The sequence below is a fragment of the Centropristis striata genome, chromosome 2, assembly GCF_030273125.1.
Source record: "Centropristis striata isolate RG_2023a ecotype Rhode Island chromosome 2, C.striata_1.0, whole genome shotgun sequence".
NCBI lineage: Eukaryota > Metazoa > Chordata > Actinopteri > Perciformes > Serranidae > Centropristis > Centropristis striata.
In genome coordinates, this window is record NC_081518.1 from 13,440,834 (window position 1) to 13,464,784 (window position 23,951).

The following is a 23,951-nucleotide window of genomic DNA, read 5'->3' on the forward strand; positions in this document are numbered from 1 at the left end:
GAAGTGAGGAGATCAAACCGTGATAAAAGTGCATAAACTTGCGTCTTTCTCGTCAACAAGCTGGACGACATGAGACTGTGGATTACCAATGCACACATGGTGATATACATGGTTATGGTGATAAGGCATGCTAGGCCCCTGTGCCTCTTCTCTGCCAGCTGTTGGTCTCCATGCGCTGCACTGAGCTAGTAATCACAGAATTAAATACAGAATCTCTGTTTGGGAGTATGTCTTAATTTTAGTTTTGGGCCCCGTTCACACGAGGACGCTCGCGGGTGAAAACGACAAAATATTTTATCGGAAGTGCCTTTCGTTTAGACGGTGACGGCCTTTTGGGGGCTTAAAGACGCAAAAATCTGAAACCACCTTCCAAAGTGGAAAAGTTAAATACGCTCCGCCGTAGCGTGTCCGTCTACACTGACAAGACGCAAAACTCTGCTCAGATCTGCTCACGTCACGTATGTGTTTACGTCACATACATGCTCCAGTACAGGAAAATAAACAAATGTGGGATTATTTCCATGCGTCGGACCTTCAAGCTGCTCTGGCAGCTCTAATAAACTTACAGGAGTCTTTCCACCAAATGTACAGGATATGTAGAGATATTATTAGTGAACAGAGAAGGATCTGTAATTACCTCGATCACATTTTGGATGCAGCAATTCGTCGGAGGCGAGCCAGACGGCTGTGAACGAGACCTGGGAGATCTAGTGATGGTGGATAACTTTGTGGAAGGAGAAGCTGATGAAAATGTGTGGCGTGAAAACTTCTGCATGCCCAAAGATGCTCTTATCGCTTTAAGATGCCACCTGGCTGCATACAATTGAATTTCACACACTTTTGCGTCACCGTATGCAGCAGATTTCCTCCCGAAAATGCTTGTCTAAACGAGGAATAAAAAGTGAAGACGCGACGCCACTTTTGCGTCTTCTGTTCAGACCGTCCTCGTGTGAACGGGGCCTTAGTTTCAGCTGCTTACTTGATACTGGACACTACAGTTACTCACTATCGCCTCTCGGGGGACAAGTGGTACTAGAAGGACGGGCCGAGGGTAGCTGGTTACAATGCTAATTTCAGCAGTTATCTCCACAACACACTAACACAGATGTCTTTGACACGTGAACACTTCTCTTGATAATGTTGCTTCATTAAAAAAAGAATTCCAACAAAAAAGCTGGCCGTATCTCACAATACACAACATTTCATAATAGAATTAAGATAGAATTAAGGTCAAAGCATAATTTTCACGCAATTAAGAGTACAGTTCTAAGAACATATCGTCATCAGATAAAATCTGTCCCTTCACATTTCGTGTAGGCAGGCGGCCAGGAGGTAACCTGAGGTAACCAGATTTAGATTGCACCACGAGAGATTAGTGAGATAAACCCATCTTAAAGGGCTAATTAAGACTTGATGGGATTGGGAAGTCACTTCGGAGGTCGGCAATTACATTTGAGCAGGATTTTAACTTAGTGTAATGAGGGGAAAAAAACCTGAACCCAAACAGTGGATTTATACATTTAAAGTTGTATATCAACACAGAGAAAACTCGAAAAAGTAATACAGATGACAGGAAATTATATTTCCAGGCCAGTGGACATGTTACTCTCATTCAGGACTTTTAAACATGATCAGTTCCTCACATTCGAGTTGAAGCAAAAATTCATAAGAACAATAGAATAAGTTAAACAATTTGATCTAAAAAGAAAAAGTAATTTGCAGCAAAAACTGTCCTTTAACCACTGAGAACATTGTTAGGACTGTTAACTAATAGTGTTTTTTTTGCAACAGGAATCATCACAACAACAGCTTTTTTGTCTAAAATACAAATTAATTATATAATCAAACACTGACAATAACTTACCTGTGGATAAGGGAACATGCCTAACGCCAACTGTGTCAGAAGATAGAAAAATTAAGTGTTAGAGGATATTCTTAGATTTTTCCTGACACATTTGAAATAGTAAAACATACTGCAAAAATATCTGCAAACACTGTACAACTTATGCAACACAATCCAACAGCCCCCCTTCCCCCCATTGTTCTAACATTCATATGGCTTATAATGGGACAATTTTAGAAACTTTCTGATTTAATTTTAGGATGTTATTGACCTAAAAACAGGTACTGTGTGTGTGTGTGTGTGTGTGTGTGTGTGTGTGTGTGTGTGTGTGTGTGTGTGTGTGTGTATGTGTGTGTGTTCAAAGTACATGTATTTTAGAGTTGAGTCAACATTTCAAAAAAGGTAGAATTTCTTGAATGGCTGTTGGGATTAGACTCCATTAGACCACAGGCACGTATGATAATGTGTCCACCCTTTTTGTATCTGGATGAAAATGCATTAATGTATACATGTCTTTCAATTGCCAGTGTCTTAATGACATGGAAATCAAGACATAGAAAGAAAATGCTGCTGAAGCCACTGAAGCGTGCACAACTTGAGACTTTCTGTCTTTGAGGTAAGCTTAGTTGCCACCTGCTGATAACACTTCCTCATCAAACAACATCAGCTATTAGTTAATAACCCCCCCACGATTACCACCTGCAGAGAACAAAATAGAGGGATAAAGAGAAGCGGGACAGGATTGTGGGACGGTTGTATGGAATGTGTGTTATTTTGGCTGGGGGGTGGGTTTGGGTGACAGCTCTCCCTGACACTTGGCAATTCACTTGGGGTGGGCATTTTTCATCTTGGTCAAGGACAGCTTATTGGCAACATTACGTTATTAAAACGTCAAAACACTCACAGTCTTTCCTTGAACATAAATAGACAAACTAGCAGGCCAAAGATCAATCCAAATTGAGTGGGACTGCGAGCCATTTAATTTAGCTTAATGCACACTTCCACAGCTAGAAATAAAGGCAACAGGGCCAGTGGGGGTCCAATGCTATACAATTCCATCTTTATCACACTGTGATCATGTCAATAATTTTGACACAGCTCCTTTTCACTGAACTCATCTATTATTGTTATAATTGTAATGATATTAAACATTATTGACACACAAAGGTGAGGCAGAAGCCCAAATCATTTGTAATGCTGCAGAGGGAGAGCTGCGGACAGAAACAGATGGAGAATCAATCGTGTCAGTGGCAGGACAAGAGGACAGGGAATATAATACTGAAATTAAAATGTTATTTTAAAACGCAGAGTGCCAGTCAAGTACTGACAATTATGAAAGAGATACTGATGCACACAATTGCTACTAAATGAGCAACAATCAGCCTGAATACATATAATAGAATCAATTCTAAAAGTACTGTACCACTCTAGATTTTATACATTCTGTGTACAAATGCCAGCTATAGCGCAGAGCCATTTATACATTTTCTCACCTCCATGAATGAGATTCCCACACTCCAGACATCTGCGTGGATACCATACTGCTCTCCTGATATCCTTTCCGGCTGTAAAGCAACAACAAACATCAGTAGCTGCAGGGACAAACTTACAGGCTATTTCATATCTTCACGAGTGCAACTTTAAAATGATTTGATGCGAGATTGAATTGAAGGGTGGTCACTCACCGCCATGTATGCGTTAGTTCCCACATACGTTTTGGCAATAGAATTCACCAACTATAAAATAAATGAAACAGTTGATAAGCAAATAATTGACTTTGACCAGGTATAGATTTGGCAATATTGTTTCTACTGCGGGAGCTTTAAGGGTAGAAAACAGGGCTAGATTCTTGCATGATCTTTTGGTTTTTGTGTTTCTTGCAAATCGTGCTGCCTTGTGAGGTAAAGTCCCAAAGGAAATATCAAGTGTTTCTTTATGTATGTACTTTGTGTAATTTTTATATTGCATTGATTGAAGTCAGACTGATATTTATCTGCACCTGTTTACATTTAAACCTATAATATTTGAAACTGTTTCTCTCATTTCTTAAAAGAATTTTAGTTTTACACTTTCAACGCAAGTGTTATCTCATGTGTGGAGATTGTTTGCTTTTTTGTGTAAGTTTCAAACAAAATAAGAAAATAAAACGTTATGAGGTACAGTATGATTCATTTAAACCATTTCGTAAGTGAATTTACTGAACAATGACTGTATTGTGACATATACCATTGTATATACCGCAATACAAGATTTTAGCCATATGGCCCATCTCTACTGCATATAAATATCAATTAAGACAATTCAAGTGACTGTAATAAGCTATACGTATCTTATCAGCAAATATTAATGTGTTCATTGTCCAATATGAGGGAATAAGAAAAGATAGGATCTGAATCTAACTTACACCTATTGACATGTCAGGTTGATATTTTGGGCTGCTCTCAACCATCACACAAGGGAACAGGGGTAAGACAAGGAGACATTAGTGAGTCTATTCGGTGTGTGTGTGTGTGTGTGTGTGTACAATGGCACAAGCCATCAATGACAGGACTGTGATAATGAGTGTCTTTTCCCTCATGGCTGTTTTTTTTAGCATGCCCTACAATGTGAGAGGGGGAGGAATAGTGTGTATGTGTGAAAGAGAGATAAATAGAAAAATAGAGTTATAAAAGACAGAGGACAAGTCAATGCTGCTAGTGTTACACATGCTGGGTGTAAAATTCACCTTGGAGCTTCCAAGGAAGTGGAGGTTAAAAATGAATAACAATTTGCCACAGAATTTGGTGTGTGTGTGTGTGTGTGTGTGTGTGTGTGTGTGTGTGTGTGTGTGTTGAAAAGGGAGACAGAGTCCTCAGGGTTGGTGTCTTAGGGAACGTTGAAGGTCTCTCCCTGATGATTACACTGCAAACACACACAAACACCCCCACACACACCCACAATGACGAGGCTATTGTCTGCCACCCACGCTTTCCCCACATCTACTGAATACATATCAATGAGGCTTTGCTGTTGTGTGTGCGGGTCATAATTATAACAAGTGATTTTTTTGGAGGCTGCAGAACAATAGAGGTGGGGGGGAGTTAATGCGAGAGGAAACCCTTGGGATGACACTGACGTCTTGAGTTGAATGCAGTGATTGAAAGGTTGACCATATGCACACAGATCTGTGCACACACAGAGATTGCACAGGACAGTGGTGATGCAGCTATAGACGATTGTTTTTCTTCTTCTCTCTCTCTCTCTCTCTCTCTCTCTCTCTCTCTCTCTCTCTCTCATGCTCACATAAACAAATCAGTGTACCTGCGTGCTGACACCAAAGTCACAGAGCTTGACTTGTCCTCGGGTGTTCACCAGCATATTGGAAGGCTTGACATCTGCGGAGACAAACTGCTTGATAGAACTGCAACATCAGCACTCTACAGCTTGTCTTTATCAACTCTGTTCTCTTTTTTTAATAACACAGAGCCCGTGCACTACCTTACTCACCTCTGTGAAGTATCTTCAGGCTCCACAGATATGTCAAGCCTTTGACTACCTGCAGACACAGACATTTTTTTTATTAACTTCAACATCATTTAATGTTTAAGCAGCAAATGTGGCTGAATAATTAATTGTCTTGTTTAACCCTATGAAATCTGGAACCCACTGGCGGGTTTAAAAAGAAATGTTTTCTTTAAAACAATAATCAAAATCAAACAATTTATCAGAACCAGAAACTGTAAACATGGAATTATCATTGGATTTAAAAAAAATAAAAATCTGATAGTCCTTGTGAATTATGTGTCAAAAATGCTTCCATCAGGGGAAAAAAACATCTAAGCTCACAATAGTAATATCTCATCAAAATCAGGTTATTCTACAAGTTGCATTAAAAATGTTGCCAAAAATTAACCTTTAGCACCTAACAGTCCTGTAAAAAATAAGCATGCCATGAATGACTCAGCTAAGACTAACAGTCACATGAGACAAATTCTGTGAAACTTCGGCTGAACTTCAGGTTGTTTACACAGAGCAGAGGACAAGAAAGGGTGCAAGTAGAGGTTGTAAATATATAAATAGCTAAAAACATGTAGCCTTTCGAGTCGCCATTTATTTCCATTACTGGTAACATTTGTGGGCACTCAGGTTGTAGTTATATAATTGTAGATTATATATTTTTCAATTTAAAAAAAAAAAATTATCAAAGAAGTTCAACTTGCATTTTTCCTTTTTTCGCTATGTATTACATTATAACTGTGTTACACTGCACAAAAGACATTTTTGAGTTCTCCCTCTAGCCTGATTGTGCCGTTTCCAGATATTGCAGTGAAAAGGTCACAATGTGTAAAATGTGACGGACGCAAAAAGGCCCTGAAACAGGTTGAGGTTCAGAGCATTAATGTTGAGTGGTTACCTCCAGCTGAACTACACAAACTGCATTTACAGGCAGGGACAATGCCCAGTTTACACCTCACAACCTGGCTGTCAGGATATGTCACTAAAGAGGCAAGGGGTTGGACAAGATTCACCCTGAAATGCTGAAAGGTTCGGATTCTGCTGTGCTGTCATGGTTCACACGTGTCTCTAATGTTGTATTGATGTTGCCCTTAGAATGGTAATCAGCAGTCCCAATGCTGTCCCTGTCACATATAAGGACCAGAGGGTGTGTTGACACCGATTAGCCTTCTTGTGAAATCCTGTATGCTGGAAAGGAGCCACTGGCCAATTTTTAAACCTCGCATTAAGAGCAACAGACTGGATTTTTTCCTAGCTATGGCACAGTGATATTATTTATTTATTTAACAGACTGGCAGATATTTGAGGCAACACAGATATCTGCTACTCTGATGTGGTTAAGATCCAGAAATCAGCTTAAAACTGTTTCCTAAGGACTTCTGAAGACAGTGCTGTAACAAAATTTGCTATGGAGTGAGAGCTGTGTTGGCATTCTGGTCTAAAAAGGTAAATTACATGCTGTACACTGGGGGCAATGGATTCCAACATTGGGGCAACTTGTCTGTGTTTCTGTGGTTTTGTGCACATTATATTCAGGACCAAGAGTGTCTATTTTTGTGAGCATTACTGCCACTTATGGATGACTTTGTCCTTTTGGCTTCCTTTGACTGTAACCATAGGATCTAAGTGAGTATGATGCGCTCAATTTTGAGACAATAATGCTCTTTTCCAAGAACTACTCTACTGACTATTCCTACTCACTTAACCCAGGAAAAGGGAAGAGACTGCCCAAGTGGATGAATTCAGCTTACTAACAAGAAAAACTGCTGTGATAAAGGGAGAGCTGAGTAACAGTAATGCTCTACATTCCTGGGTAAATCTCCAGTCCTCTGGTGTGGTTACAGACTTTGGGTAGTCACTGAAATAATCCCACTACAGATACAAGCAACCAAGAAAATGTTTTTTCACAGGGTGATTTGTCTCTTAAATTGGAGCTATGCAATTAGGCAGCGCCTCAGTAATGAGACATTGCTCCTTCACATTGAGAGAAATTCATTAAATTTGTTAAGGTTCCTACTTAGGAGGCCTCTTTGCTGCCCCTCAATTGTGGTCTAACATGTAAAAATGACTGGGAGGAGACACCGGGGGTAAAACACACACTGGCAAAAGCAAAAAAAAATTGTAAAGTGAGGAGAGAGGCGAGGCAGTTGTTTTATTTGAGGGCATTGGTGGTTGGTCACACTCATGTGGCTCCACCCAGCCGGCTGGATTCATAAAGCAACCATATATTAATTATATATATATATTTTTAAAGTATCACTCATTGCCCAATTTATATATTCTGCTTTTTTTTTTTTTACATTAATGGGATGTGAAAGCTGACATGAGCGACTAGGCTCCTGTCATCCATCTCTGATGCACGACAACCTCGGAGATAAATTGAGAAAGCACAAAGGCTCTCTGAAGTCCTGCTGCCTCAAAAGGTGGTGGTGTGAGCGCAACAACTGCAGTGTGCAGCTTCTCTCACACCCTCTTGGGTGCTTTTCCTTCTGCGATAATTAACAACTGTGACAGTTCGAAAGGAGGGAAAGCTGTGAATTAGAATTAACACTGACTAAATAGCTGTCATTGTTTGATTACGGACAAAGTCAAAGAAGGGGGGGGGCAGAAAAGAGGAGGTGGAGGCAGAAGAAGGGTAATGAGTGTGGAAAAACGAGACATGCATTTATCAACTACAAGGCCATTTCTATCAAAATGCGAGTTTAAACAGAGTAGAAAGGGAGGGAGAAGAGAGAGTGGGGAGGAGAAGGGAAAAACAACACCGACTTTGTCCATCGCTTCACCAAATAGAAGCTAATTGAAAAATTCACACCTGTGGTTCTCTTTTGTTTTATTTCTTTGGTAAAATGAGTGACTTTTTTTTCTCAGAGCAGTTCTGTATGTGACAAATGAATAACAGGTTGTATTTAAAACTGTGATTGCCATGCACACATGGGACCATTTCCACACTTTAAATCCATGTTTATAGAAACTCCAGATCACACGTCTTCTTCCAATTGTTTTTTTACTCCGTAATCAAACTACTAATTGTGAGATTTTGTGAAATTCATGACAACTTACTGCCACTGCGATTCTCCCCAGCACATGCTCAGGAATTCTTTTGTAGACATCAAGAGAACCACCTGCAAAATACAAATTATTCATTCAGGTGGTGATGCAGTGTGAACACAAAAAATATTACTTGCAATGGTTATCTGGTCCAGATAAAAAAACAGATACAGATACATTAGGTCTAACTAGAATTTCCCACAATACTTTTCTGCCAAGGAAGAACTGTAGATCTGCTTAAATTGGATAATTACACAAAATAAACATTTAAATATATTTTATAGTTAGAAAAGAAAAATAATGCAGTAGCACATCTCCCAATCCCAAAATGGTTCAAAGACAACATGTGGTCTGTCTCAACACATTAAAAATTTCCATTGTGACTGTCAAAGAAAACCAAAACAAAGAAGAAAAGGATATACTCAAATGTTTCCACATCAGAGTGGACATTCTCAGAAAAATTGTCCACCGCTCATAATATTGAAAACGGTTTAAATGCAGAGGACACATTCCAGCTGTTACTTAAAAGTGTGCTTGAAAAATAAAGTGAGTCCACACAGTTATATTTAATATATTCAGTATTTGTTAATATCCAATTTACATGACACTCTAATTATATTTGTTACCTCCTCCAAGGAGGTTATATTTGTCAGCAGCACTTGGAGGAAGGGTGAAGCATGGGCAAAAAAGAACTGATTCAATTTTGGGGCGAATCCCTGGATACAAAAAATATTTTTCACTTTCATTAACATTGCAAGACAGGGCCGTTGTGTTGCATTCATGTGGTGTCAGAATCAAAAACATGGGTTTCTGACTGGAAAAACTTACATGAACACCCCCTCAAGGCGGAACAACAATAGTGAACATTTTGGTACATATTTCATGGCTCGCCTGGTCCGTTTCCTTTGCTACATGTTGTCATGCAAATACTCTTTAAACTCTTTAAACACTCAAACACAAATGTTACACATTGTCTTTGTAGTGTCCATGTTGTTTCCTCATTCACTGTTGACCCATCAGGTGAATTTGTTATTTCAGTATCTTGCCTTAAGGAAGACTACTGTGAACAGGGTTCAAACCACCGACCACTCTACCATCTGAGCTATGGCCCATAGAAGCTAAGGAGTATGTGAATGCACCATTGGCCTTGGCAGAGGTTTGGCACTCTGTGAAGTCTAGTTTAACATGTATTTGCCATATAAGTAACAAGATGACAAATGCATTCTTGATGTTTCCTTATGCCGTCAATTTTTGTTTAATTACACCATCATTTACTGTCTGCAATAATCAAGTACTACTGAAAATGACTGATCAAAGAAAAGTTTCATGAAGTAAAGAGTGCTGAGAGGTTAGACAGACTTTGCTGACAAGCTGGCGAATGTGTGAAAAAGGGGAATCGCTGCATTAACACACACTTCGACAAACACACACCAAAAAACATGAACAGTCCCCCATCACACAGCAATCCAGACACACACGTACAAACGCACCTACAGATGCACTTAAGTCATGATTTATCACGCCCTTGTAGCTTTTAGCACACAGGCATGCTAAGCAGCTCACAGCGATAAGACGTTCTGTTGATCTGCAGAAGTGTAAATGGATACACAGTAGAGAGACAGAGGACAGATCCCCAAAGTCTCTTCCACACAGCTGTGGCAAGCAAAGAAAAAAAACACATGATCTACTGGCTTAAGCAACCGAGAAACTCACCGTCCATGAATTCTGTGCATATGGATATCCTGTTCTCTACAAAAAAGGCACTGAAGAAAGTGATGATGTAGGGTGAATCGCACTGCAATCAAGAGAAGAGACTATGAGATCATTAAGAGCACTGCAATATATACATCTAGAATACAAAAGGATTTGTTCACACATTCTCCTTTTTATGCATTTGAGCTATAAGTGATTATGTGATCAGATTTTTGCATGCAAGGGTGAAACAGCACTGAATTGTGAAAGATTTAAAGTTTCTCATGACCACTTAAGCATAAAATATTGTTGTTGGCACTCAAAAGCGTCAAGTTGAAGTCCATGAACTGTTTTATGTCAAATTTAATTCCATACACATTGGGAAGATTGAGAGTACAAGTTACTTTACGTTTCCTGTTTCAGGATAACCACAACTTCTTCACCTTCAATTTTTTTTTTTTGTGATCAATTATTTTTATTTTTATTTCCTTTCATGTTCAATGTTAAAAACAAACAATGTATTTGTGCTTATTTTAAATTAGTTTCCATGCTCTCAATGTTTGGGCTTGAACATTTTAGGGGAAACAGAAAATGACCCTATCTCTCAACTCACATGCATAGCCCATGTGTATGTTGCGTATCTTTTCATGTATCACTGATCCCTGGCTTACAGACCAGAGGCGATGAAAAGTGTTTCATTAGTTGAGTTGGACTCTTGATTTGTTGACAATGTAGATCTGGTAGGACAGCAACATTCAGTGCAGGAATACAAAATTGTTTTTGTAAAGAGGAAAAAGTCAAAACCAACCTTGTAGAGAATTTCTAATTCTGACATGATCTGCTTCTGTAACTCCACCGTGATATCCAGGGGTATGACCTGTAATCAAACAAACACTAAAAAGTTCTGTTGATGTTCTGAAGAAGGGGAACTAGATTAGGGGTCAGAGCAAATACAATCATCGATACGGAAAGAGTCCTCACCTTGACAGCTAAAACCCGCCTGCCCAGAAGATGATACGCTCTAAAAGAAAGGAACAGAAGATAATATGAGACAAAACTGTAAAAAGCAGTTGCTGAGGTCTATTTAATGGGAACCACAGTTTCTGGTGTTGTTTTTTAAAGCTTTCTTCTGAGTGAGAAACTATGATAAAAAAATTTCTCCACTGAAGGGATAGTTTAGATTTTTGAAGTGGGGTTGTATGAGGTATGAACTTATTTTTCAATAAAATACACACAATTACAAAAACATAATAACTGATAAAAACAGCGGTACAACAGCAACTCACAAGTTCTGCAAAGTAAAATTACTGTTTTTGTCAACGGAGAATTATTGCTTGGAAGAGCGCTGAGATAATGGCCCTTAAACTTAAACAGAGTTGACTGACAGCAAGGTAAAGCAGTGAAAATAGTTCCAACATGGTGATTAAGTTAAACATGTTGGATACTTTAAATACATAAATGACTATGCAATAAAAACTCCACACGTCTCCTAGTTTCTGAGCAATAGTAGAGTCTACATTAGCATGAAAAATCCCTCTGTCAATTTATTTCAAAGGTCAGAGGTCACCACCCAAAACCTAGTCAGCCCTATCGCTCGTTGTTCCAGACAGAGTTTTGAGTTGCAAGTAAAGAAGAAGCCGCAGACCGGCCCCATAATGATTTAATTATCAAACTCCTTAATGCCAAACATCGGCTTTAGTTACAGCCCTTGAAGGTTAGTTTACGGCACCAGTGACAACACCTCAGGACCTCTCAACATACAATCCTCAAGGACAAATACTGTCCAACAGCTGTCAGGTGATGGTGGGGGCCGTGTACGTCACACAGGCTGGTGAGCTTGCAAGAAGGCTTAGTAAATGATACCTGGCTACTCAGCTGTCAGTGGGTCTCGCAGAGAGAATGTGTATGGTGCAAGGTGTGATTAATGTGTCTTAAATTGGAGTATCACATTGCTCTTCGGCCAGACACCTAAAAACTGGCCCAGGCCTTTAATTAATGCCACCTCTTAGCGCCATGTCAGGTATTTACCCACAGTTAGAACAAACACTGGTGTCTGGCTGAAGCGGTATGTGAGCTGTAGTTTACACATATTAACAACAGTCTTATCAAACTACAGACTCTTCAGAGATTGTTAAAAGAATAAGGTTGGCATGACCAAATGTTCTCACATAAAAGATAAACAATAAATATGAAATACAAAAGATACTATTTAGGTTTTTAGTTATTAGAACAAACCATAAGCCTTCTCATGACTAAGGTGGACAGTGTTTTTTTCTATTTCCCCCAAGAGTGTTAGAGAGGGTTTTTTTAATCTTAAGCGTTGTCTTTTTTAGAAAAGAGCTCTTTGCACATAAGGCTGACGGCCTTGTTTCCATTTTGATGTCTCGGTCTTCCTTTAAGCTACAATCAATATCAGTTAAGCATGAGTGCAGCCTCTTAATTAAGATGAAGATGTTAATTGAGGCAAGATCGCAGGGGTAGACATGTTAAATACTGTCTGGGCAGGTTGTGTGTGTGTAAGGCAGCCTGAAAAGAGATTAAACCAATTCTTCGCCATGCTAAACAACTTGTAGTTCTCAATGAGAAGTCTAGACATGCTGAGAGACATACCCAGCCCATGGCTGAATGCACCTAACTACTTCTGTAATGCATTAGAAGCTCTACATAGGATACAAAGTGCAGAAGTTTCATCCGAGTGTTTGTGTGTGTACAATTGTTGTGTATGGTGATGTTGTGTTTAATGTCGGCTTTTTAAAGCTAATGCTTTTTTCTTTTATTTCTTTCCCGTCTGTGATTCATTTCGGTATATAGGTTCAGAGTAAACATTAAAGCCATTCATATGCATTACTTTTTCACAGGGAGTTAATTTAAAGTTAGAACATTTAAGATTTTCATTTAAGTAAATGTCTGTTGAGTCACTATCTATCACTGAATGAGGTAACTGATGAAAGCCTTTGCATAAGCAGTATTAGGAATTGGGTGTCTGGAACAACATTTCTAGGAAATATCACAAGTGTTCCATCACTCAGCAGTGGTTGGTCCACCAGAGAAGGTAGGCGAAGCTAATACAACAGAGTCACTTGTGTGTGAAGCATTTTTTCCGTTCTCTGCTAGTGTTGCAAGTAAACAGTTACTATGACCAAACCAACGAAAGAAAGAGGGATGACTGCAGATGATGAAACTTTAAAGATAAGTAATATTGAAATCCAAAAACAAACTACTTGCTATATAATAACATCAGTTGAGAAATGGCATCCTCACATCCCCACTGTGTGTGCATTGAAATCCAATTTCTTTGTTTTGTTAGCTGGGCTGGCCACATGTGCATGTTGGTATATGAGACCTGATTCATGTGTGTTGACCTAACCATTTGTTTTGATGTTGGTGCTTTGGTGCAACATCCACTGCTTCTGAATGCCGTACAAAAAACCTTAAAATATGCTTTACATTCGATTGAAGGGAAATATCCACATTCAATAATATAAGACAATATTTTAAGTGGTGCTTTTGCATGATGGTGGAGAAATTATATTTTACAGATCTGTTGAGCAAATCAACAAATTCATTTGTTAATAAAATTGTAAGGATAGCTGTTGACTAAGAATTTCAGACCTAATATCCACAAAACTGCAGTTACTTTTTAAGGGTAATAATTAAATATATGTCTAAGTTAGATATAAAAGAGTTACACAATCCCAAAGTTTTAACAAATGTGTTTTAAGGTCATGTTTTAGGGCTGGACATGTGGTGTGACTACTGTTTGGTTAAAGCTTTATTCTCAGACTGTCCTTGACCACCTCAGGGCCGAGCATCCCTGTATGAGTTACAGTGACAGGCTTGTGACAGCGGGAGACATGGGGACAAGGTTGCATAGCCACCCCCCGCCACTTCCCCTGATCTGACCCCAGTAAACGTGCCCCATTGCCTGGATCTTATTTACACTCCAGCTCGCTCTGTAATAAAAGCTCCATCATGCAGTATTCATAGGGCCTCTCTCTATGTCTCTGAAGTTGGGGCTTTGGGTTAGAGAGACTGGCCTCCTGGCTCAGGGCTAACGTGGTACTTTTACACTGCCACATGGATGACGGGCCGCCTTTCTCTCTCCCTGACTCCCTCACCTGATACGGCTATAATAGCTGTCCTTACTGACACAGAGAACACAGAAACCTAAACACAGGACACTCACAGACCGACGTGCAGGTACACACATGCATACAAAAAGGATTGCTTGATAAAAATCCAGCACACTAGTAGCAGCAATGCCAAGAAGCTCAAATAATGAAGTTGAAAGTTTGCTTTGTTTACATCCTAAAAAAAAGCGGAAGACAATATTCCTTAATTCCATGAATGGACTTTGACCCTTTTGAGAGCAGGTCTCACAACTCGCGCTTGTCTACCTCTGCCAATCAACAAAGTTGCAGTTTACATCCATGTCTGTCCAGACTCATGTGTAGCCATGACAGTAGACAATGCTTTAACTATGGATGTTGCTGGAAAGTAGCTACAAATTCCAAAACTGGTTCTAATACTTCACACAATCTAAACCATCACCAATAATTTGGATTGAGGCTGTAAAACACTGAAGTAAATGTATATTTTCAGATTTTATTTATTCACCCTCTTACCCATTAGATATTTTAGCCTAATTGTCTGGAGAAATATTCAAAGCGTCCACCAGTCTACCCATAAACAAGAAATATATAAATTACTTCAATAAGACTTAATTCATGGTCTTAAGTATTTATGCCAAAGACAAAACCTAGGCTGCACTGCAGCTACAGTGTAAACTGTAATGCCATTCAACTGGTTCTTGACACAATCTGGATACAAGATACTAGGTTACCAACAATTAACCAAAGAGGTTTGGCCCTTCAATATACAGTCTTACAATGAGGTGTAAAAACAAAATCAATGGAGAAAATGGGCTGAGAGAGTAAAGGAACAGCTGTGGGTGTCTAAGTAGATGTCACAACAGTCACAGTCAGGCAAATGTGCTCATTTTAATTGCACTGTTGGATCCATGAGTCACGAAAATAGCCTGTGTGTCCTTGTTATTGTATTTATAAGCCATAGAGTCAGTTAGATTGCTGGACAAGATGGACCTCTGAGAGAGTGTGTAATAAAAAACAAAGGCCGACATTGATGGATGGCTAGGTCAGCGTGTGGCTATGGAGAGCTGAGGTGTTGGTAACATCCAATTGAGTCTAAATGGCTCTGGGTCATAAATGGGCTAAGAGGTTAAAAGGTGGGGAGCCTTTGGTAGTGCTTTCACACGTGATAAGCCTAATATAAGCTGGACCAAAGGGTAGAGGCTGAAGAGGGCAGAGAACTGGTTTTTGAGGCAAGCAGGAAACCTGTCCAGGCCTAAGGAGAGTATGCATACAGTATTTTTCAAAATGGCTAATTTCCTGTTTAATAAAGCAACATTTTCTAAAATGCTCATTTTCATTTTGTATTACAAATAGATTTTTTCAAATAAGAACAATAATGGAGAAAAGCAGCCTGACCAAAATAAATGTGAATATGCCTACAGTGCGGTGAATGGCTCAGGAGTCTTAGTCCCTTCATCGCAGCAAACACTAACGTAAACATTGTGTAATGAAGACACCCATTTCTTTTGTCTCTGTATAGAAACAAAAAACAAAGGCTGGGGTCAGTGATTGCAATTGACAGTAGATTATGGTGATCCTTTCTACCTAAACTTTTAAAGTTTTCTTCTCTTCTCCTCTTTCTTCTCTTGCACGCGATGGGATAATCCCAGCTTCCAGTGTGGACCCTTAAGAATCCCACCATTATAAAGTGGTTGTGAGGCAAAATACAGATGGCACACACTTTTAGTGGGTAATTCAAATATAACTGAACCAGGGATTACTTTGGTATGAGTCTATAGATGGTTTTGTAGAAAAAAAGTGTAAATCTAGTCAAACTGAATGCAACACTACACGGAGGTCAGTATGTCGCCATTCTTTACTGGCTAACGAACAACCTGTCAATAACATATTAAAGGTGACGCCAAGGGAAGAGCGGTATTAAATATTCAGAGGTTTTTCTGACTGTGACAAAATAATTAAAATTAAGGAAAGACGGATGCAATTAACAGTTATCAACGGAAATTTCTAGGAGCTGCTGTCAAGGCCACCAACACAATTAACACCAATTTTATAACAAATTCTTAATTTTGTGTGTCATGACCAGTCTGGTTATATAGAAGCAGGAAGGCCAACAACAATAGCGCATATGATCCCCTTTCCTTTTAATTTATAAAAGACTAAGCTTACATTCCACTTTTTTTTTCCCCAAACAAATTTTAAATCTTAACAACAATAGTGAAACCTGCAAAGCCCAGGGAGACAGTTCCACAAAAATATGAGGTCAAACAGGATGATGCATTACTAGCAAGTGTCTATGTAATAGCAAGTGTAATAGATCTGCCCTGGCAGATCTGAACAATTAAATTAATTAAACAATTAAATGTATGAGCCATTTAAGTTGATGGAGGAGCTGAGTATTCTGTTCTTGAACTGGATTTAATGGCAAGGGATACAGCTGTATGGAGTTTGGTAATCCAGGTTTTCTGGCAATGCCAAAGTGACGACTCTCTTATGAATCATTTTAGCTCTCGTCATCGAAGCAACCTCTCCAGTGTAATGTTGGAGATTAGGTACATGGAGTCAGTGTACTTTCTTCAAAATGTTTGCAGAAGAAAAGGCTGCCCAGAACACTATTGGTGTTTACTTAGCTACTGCTGACTCAGCAGAGAGAGACCGACAGTCAAGGAAGGATGCAGCTGGAGTAGTTTGGGAAGCAAAAGCCCAGTTGTCGGGTGTGGACTCATGAGAGGCTTGGACAATGATTTACAGAGATCCTTGAATTTTCTGAAAAAGCTGGGTTGTTGCGCAAAAGAAAAAGGACATCAGAACCAGAAGCAAATGTTTACCTCAACTTGGGCATGGATCAGTCTGGAAGGATGTAGGAGCATATAAAATAGCTCGTAACTTGAAACTCAATTTTTTAATTGATCTCAGATTTGATATGATTTCACATTTTCAAAATAAAAATACTTTAAAGTCTATGGCCTTATGAGAGATTAGTAGTAGCTAATTAACAACCATATCTTTTTCATTTATTAATGAATGATACAGAGTCCAGCAGAACAGAACCAGCCATCCTTAGTAAAGTAAAAATAGAGAAAAAGGTCTACTGTGCCCATCAATAGCAGACTTTCAGTATTGACATCATGTGTTCAGGCACACACTCAAAGTGTTACATCTTCAAGCTGTCAAAAAGTTGTGTTTGGGCTCCTCTTCTCATTGACTAAGTGAAGTATATCTGAATTCGAAGGGGCACAAACTAATACAATGTAAAACACCAGTTGGTTAAACTGAGTAGTTTTTTTATCTTCTCCTTCCAACCATAAAACTTTCAGCACCAAAGCATATGGATTTTTCTTTGCTGGACTAAATTGACTGAGAAGTTGTTGGGCTTGCAATATTGGCCTTTTCTACTGCAGTGTAACCATTTCTGGTGCCAAACTGATCAGCAATCTTTGTCTCCTACAACTATGAGAGATTGGCTCTTAATGAAACAATCCCAGAGTCATAAAACAGTAAAAGGTGGTCGGAAAAAAGGGAATGAAAATAAAAAAACAGTTTTGTAGGATTTGCTAGACAGGACATTTACTGGTTTTGCTGGGGACTGTGTGAAGCAGACCACTCTGTCAAGTCAAGGTTAGTCTGAGCAGTGATCAATACTTCAATCTCAATAAAACAGCTCAATAGCTAAGGATTGATGGGAAGGTGAAAACATAAGGTGGGGAAAAGAAGGATAGAGCGAGCAACACAAATGCCAACCTTGTCATAATGTTAGCAGGGCTGTAATACATTTGTCTAGCCAGAGAGGATGGAGGGCTCCTATCGTGGCAGGTAATGTGCAGAACTATAGACAGATGAAGTCAATTGCTGTCATACCTTAGAGCCCCAAATCAATATCATATATGTTTGCAACCTTCAAACCAGAATAAATAAATGAAGGTAAAGACACAAACCAGCCTGATAGATGTCACAGCAAAACACTGAGAGATAAATGGACAATAAAGGAAGAGAGGAAGGATGGTGAACAATGGAGAACCCTTCAAAGAGCCTTGTTGCAGAGTGATGCGTTTGTTACAAAAACTGAGTAGAAAAAAGTTTGAAAAGCCAAGAATCGCATCACACTCATCAGTCTACTAAAAGTGGCCACAAATTGAGACACCTTTCCTTAAAATTTGCAGCATATAGAGGCTTCACCATCCCTGAACCAATCATTCACACCATCTCTCTTGCTTCGGTAGGTAACTCTTTAGTGTCACTATCTGTTATTGTGTTGTGGCCTTGTAATGTTGGTGCCCCAGTGTGAGAGCCAGCAAACACTTACTTGTAAACCGTGCCTCCATTTCCATGGCCAAGCTGCTCTTGATAGTGGATATCTTGCGCATTTATCTGCAGACACAAGGATACAATAATGGTACTTATGTTGTTATAACATAAGAAGACATGCAACCTGTAGAGGATACGTGTAACTACAAAGATGAGAGAGAAAAGAGTCAGAGAGAGAGAAGGGATGACATTGTCACTTGAGGCTATAAACAAGAGCAGCATTCAGGTCACTCCAAGTTCAGCAACATAAGAACAGAAAACATAAGGAGGAGATCAATACAACATTTGCTGTCCAATTTATAAAGGGACATTGTGCTTGGCTGAGTGGGGGAGTAACTGATGTAGAGTTTAATGATGATTTGTTTGCAGTTGTTCCACTCTTCGTGGATAAAGAAAGAAAAAAGTGGCAGGTAATATAATGTGTAGAATGTGCTAACATGGCTGTTCTGACCAAAAGTTTCCCGCTCTCTGCCATTTTAAAAATGACCAGTCAAAATGTTCCTGTAGGTGATTTAAATTCCTCCAAATATTGCACTCAAATCATGTTGTCGTTGTGATTAAGTTATATATTTAGTTATACTAAAGAATAAAGAATCTGACCTGTATTTTTTTAATGTGGTGTAGGGTAATGCATTTAAAAGCTACATCATCTATAATAATTAATATATCCTGTAGAATTACAAAAGGTTAGCATCCTGAAAAATAACTGCAGTATGCAAAATGGCCAGAATTTAAAATGTCTGGTGAATAATTCTCTAATTGATTATTCCACCAGTCCATGCTGCATTGGAGCACCATCTTCAACAGGAGTATGAACACTTTGTGCGCATGGCGCTCCGTGATTGATTTTTATATGATGTCAGTGTGGGGCTGCCGAAACTAATTTTTGTACAAACTGAAAGAGGCAGGTATCACAACATACAGGAAAGCATGCAGACACACACTACACATACACATCTACCCCTCCCCAATTCACCTCAATTGATTTGACAACATGGTGAGAGGAGGGAGAGAGAATGAGAAGAGATGGAGGAGAGGGGAGAGAACAGCTCTATTAGTTCACTATGTTGCAGCAGAAACCTGAGAACACGCTGGTTTAATTGTCTCCCTGACATGCTAGCCACTGACTGTGTGTGTGTGTGTGTGTGTGTGTGTATGAGAGAGAGTTTTATAAAAGACAGAGATACAACAGTAACAGCCTTGGTTGTAGGGACCCACAGACCCCCTGGTCCCATTGAAGAGACAAAAACACACACTCTGTATAACATGCCCACGGTTGGCATTACAAGAAATCAATAGAGGAGCAAACCACTAGTTAGAATGTGTAGTCAGTGGAAACTAGGTGTGAGAGCAGGGGCAGCGAGATAACAGCGGTCAAATTCTACTTAAACCCAAAACACAGGCTCACCTGCCCATTTGTCAGGATCCTCTTCAGCTCGGCAGATGATTTTTTTAAGCTGGAGGAAGGAACACAGCACAGTTGACGCAAGTATCACAGACATCTTTCTACTCATCTATCAACCGACCGACTGAAGTTTATTCCAGGTGGTGTAACATGCTCCTCATGCCCCAGCAGGCTCACCTGTTGTTGGCCATGGAGTCTGGGACAGCATGAGTGCAGTCATTGGCTGGGTTAGGTCTTGTATTAACCTGAGGGGTGTGGAAACACATAAACAAAAATGTAAGAGGACACACACGTACAAATACAGACACACACCTAGTGGTCAAGGCCAAAAGACAGGCAGACAGACAGACATATGGCCAGACCCCCTAATGAACAGGAACAAAACACAAGCTCTCGGTTCAGCCTGGAGGTTAATTGGCTTTCGTAGGAGAGAAGGGAGGCAGGCAAAGAAGAAAGAAAGAGGTGACCACATAGAGGAGGGGGACGGATGACAGACAGCAGAAGGGAAAAGGGAGAAAGGCGAGGAAAGGCAAAAATATATTTGCATGAAAGTACAGCACCATGGGTTAATACTGAAGGATGTGCAACAGATAATAACAAACAGCAAAAAAACAAAAACATTTGTGCCTTTCTTGGATAGCTGACAGTGTACAGGCAGACTGGAAATATATATAGCGAGATATAGAAAGAGAGAGGGGTAAGACAAGCAACAAAGGTCACAAGGGTGGAATGGGAACCAGGGATGTTGGCATATAGGGCTGCAACTAAAAAGAAAAATGTACATCCCAGTTTCTCAAAGTCAAAGGTTTTATTTCAATGTCTTGTTTTGTCAGTCCAAAACCCCAAGATATTCCGTTTAATATCATATTAAACATTAAAAAAACAGGAAATCCTCAAATTTGAGAGCATCTATTTTTGCATGAAAAAGTACTCCAATGATTAATCAATCATTAAAATAGTAGCCGATTATTTTTCTGAACGACTAATGGATAAGTCGCCTAATTGTTTCAGTTCTAGTGGAATGTGCTGTAACCATTCAGCTACTACGTTGTTCCTGGAAAAAAAGTTTAGAAATATAAGGTCTATTGCCTCACTAGGGACATTGTTCATTGCATCTCTGTTTACTCCAAAGACCTCTGTGCTCAACACAGATATTGTATACAAAAGAAGAGACAAGACCCTGTAAAGGGTATACTAAAAATAACTCTCTTAATTGAGGTCAAAAGGCCGGTGTGTTGGGTCCACTAAAGCACAGGGATTCTCTCTTTAATTAGTGCCCAGGAAGACCTAATTTAAACAGCGCACAAGACTCCCCTCAGCCAATTACTTTTATATTAAAACAGGAGAAAAGAGGGGAAAGATTACCAAAGGACTGAAGATTTTAGGAAAACATCATCTTATGAAAACAGAACCTTAGCCTTAAAAAAAAACCTGACACAGTTCAGTAGTTGTTACCAAAGCTCCTCAGAGGATACATTAAATAAAACACTTTCAGTGTTTGCGGGGGGGTGGGGGTGGGGGTGGGGGGGGGGGGATTTTATTATTGAAATGGATATAATATGGATCATCTGGAGAGATGGAAGAGGTGTCAAGTCATTTAACCCATGGTAATTAGCAATGAGTTTCAATAGCAACATATGTCTAACATAAAATGGGAAGGTCTGTCGAAGGCCATTTATAAATGGCGGGGGTGGGGGGGCTTTGTAATGACAATTTCATGGTTCAATAATAACATCTTCTTATTGACTTAGGTTCTTGCTCTAACCAATGTTGATGTACTTATGGAAACGAGAGTATCAAAATATTCTGCAGGGGGATCAAGGATTCAGCATAACACCTTACTTTGAAATGACTGCTTGGCATAAGAGCCAAGAATATAAGATAAGTGAAGAAGAGAGAAGCCCCACTGCAGCCACAGCCAGCCATCCCCATACATAAACATAGGCGAAGGGAGCAAGAGAATGAGTGAAAGAAAAGGAGAGCCTTGACTTCAATTGACATTTCAATAAGTGGAACACAGCGTTACCAATCCATTTGCTTTAACTTTCCTCCCTCCCCTCCCCTTGTTCTCCGTGTAAGGCAGCTGAAACAATTATTGAGATAGGTACCTTCAGGCCATGTATGTTCCGGATCCCTGGAGTCTTGCCGGCTGAAACAGTAATTGACTAGATTGTAGAACACATCACTGGGCCATTTACAAATGTGCTGAAAAGGAATCAGTTCTTTGTAAAGTAAAAAAGAAAAAAAAAAAGAAAAACAGATGAAATGAAATGAGGGTTACTCTGAAATTAGTTGTAGACAAGAGAGTGATTGAGATGTTGGGCTCTTGAGACAGCTGGTGGTAGGTAGGAAGGAAAAACAGAATCACAGAAAGAGTGAACCAAATACAGAGCAAAAGAGACGGAGACAATAAAGTTTGCCCTTGGGGCCTGTTTGCGATTATGTATGACTTCGAATGGTATGAAAACTTTATAAAGAAAATGTATGTATTGACAAAGCACTCAAAGTCAAAACCAGTTTAGGAAGAAACCGGAGATTTGGGCAAGGCTTAGCCTGAACACACGCTTGTAGTTTCAATGTCCTTGAAGCAAAAGAAATGTAGATTTATAAATGACTGTCAACACAAGAACAGAATGAGCCACTGAATTTTAATGTTTTCCAGAGGCTGTGTTGTTACTCCAAGCCACCAAATGCTCCCTTTACCCAAATTTCAGTTTAATAATTCCTACGAGGAAAATGTGAATATTTTTATATATTTAAATGTTGCTTGTGATTAATTGTCAACACATTAATTACAAATATGTAATGAGCCTTTCAGCATACCTATCCATGATAAACAGTAACATGTCACTCCGTACCTCTTGGAAAAATCTGTAGAGGGTCCGGCAGCAGTCCATTCATGCGTTGTTCATTCATTGTGTTGAAGTACTAAAGGAGGAAAGAAAGTCACAATTAGCTGAAAACAAAAAGGAGTTTGAAGTGACTGTTGCTGCCTTCAAATGAGGTCATGCTTAGAATCGACATGTACGACATTGTATGTGAAAATGTTAAAGAGAGATCTGAGGTCACAAGTTGTGACACGTTTGCTGACAGTTTCAGAAAAGGCCTTGGAGGTCATTTGGTAATTTAATTTGTAGACTTTCTCTTCATAAATGTATATCAGAGAAAAACATTCATATTTCCAATGGCCTCATCTTTTCCTCATCATTATGCTTTTGAATTTCCTGCATTACATTACCAGCTCATAAGTTTGCTAAACAGTTGCAGTGTCCATGACTTCCTTTGTCATAACCACAAGCTCACAAGTTTGATTTGAAAGCAGCATATTACAAATACTGGAACTTAAATATACTTTGTTTCATTGATAAAGGATCATTTAAAAAACAGATGAAGAGAAGCATCGGTAAATTTGCAGTCTGACTATACACTACACTGACAAATTTAAGAATATTACCCACACAAAACTGTTTATCTAAATGACGTCAGAATTAATCCACAGTGTTTTGTGAGCATGCTGTGCTGAAATCTGTTGCCGATGAGGACCAATGCCCTGTGGGCTTGTTCTGAAGGAGTGTAGCATTAACCCTTTTCTCCTCCAGGTCAACAGCTCACCAAACACTCATATCCTACAGGACTAACACGTGCACACACACATACACACACACTCTGGAGCCTCGCAGACGCTTGCCAAGGCAATGCAATAATTGATGTTTCAGTTAACCAAACCATCTGTTAAACTGTGAATGTGTGTGTGTGTGTTTTGTTTATGTCCCCTCCTTTTTTGAGGCTTCAAACCAACAAAAATTAACAGCAAGACCTTATTAAAGACACAGTCACACACTCTGGAAGATGTCTTTATGTAGTCAACATGTACATGTGTTCATTGTATTTCATTTACAATCCAATATGAACTACCAAGTCATCACTGTGATATGTAAATTTGCTCTCTCATTGTGGGGGAGGGAGGGGGGATGGGAGGACGATGGGACCGGCTTGGATGGGAATGGATCAGAATGGCTACCCAAGTGGCACAGCTGTTATTAAAAGGCCTATT

At 39.4% G+C, this 23,951-nt stretch overlaps 1 protein-coding gene across 1 annotated transcript in view; it reads right to left on the reverse strand.

Moving 5' to 3' along the window:
• map2k5 (mitogen-activated protein kinase kinase 5) overlaps positions 1-23,951 on the reverse strand; it is a 59,546-nt gene that overhangs the window by 29,884 nt on the left and 5,711 nt on the right. Inside the window, exons 4-17 of the mRNA XM_059347055.1 lie at positions 22,756-22,825; positions 22,006-22,046; positions 20,075-20,142; positions 19,901-19,949; positions 18,491-18,555; positions 11,060-11,099; positions 10,887-10,955; positions 10,100-10,181; positions 8,399-8,460; positions 5,330-5,378; positions 5,144-5,217; positions 3,529-3,579; positions 3,337-3,408; positions 1,865-1,894 (exon numbers count right to left, since the gene is read on the reverse strand). Of these exons, the coding sequence (XP_059203038.1) occupies positions 1,865-1,894; positions 3,337-3,408; positions 3,529-3,579; positions 5,144-5,217; positions 5,330-5,378; positions 8,399-8,460; positions 10,100-10,181; positions 10,887-10,955; positions 11,060-11,099; positions 18,491-18,555; positions 19,901-19,949; positions 20,075-20,142; positions 22,006-22,046; positions 22,756-22,825 (822 nt within the window). The remainder of the gene's footprint in view (positions 1-1,864; positions 1,895-3,336; positions 3,409-3,528; positions 3,580-5,143; positions 5,218-5,329; positions 5,379-8,398; positions 8,461-10,099; positions 10,182-10,886; positions 10,956-11,059; positions 11,100-18,490; positions 18,556-19,900; positions 19,950-20,074; positions 20,143-22,005; positions 22,047-22,755; positions 22,826-23,951) is intronic.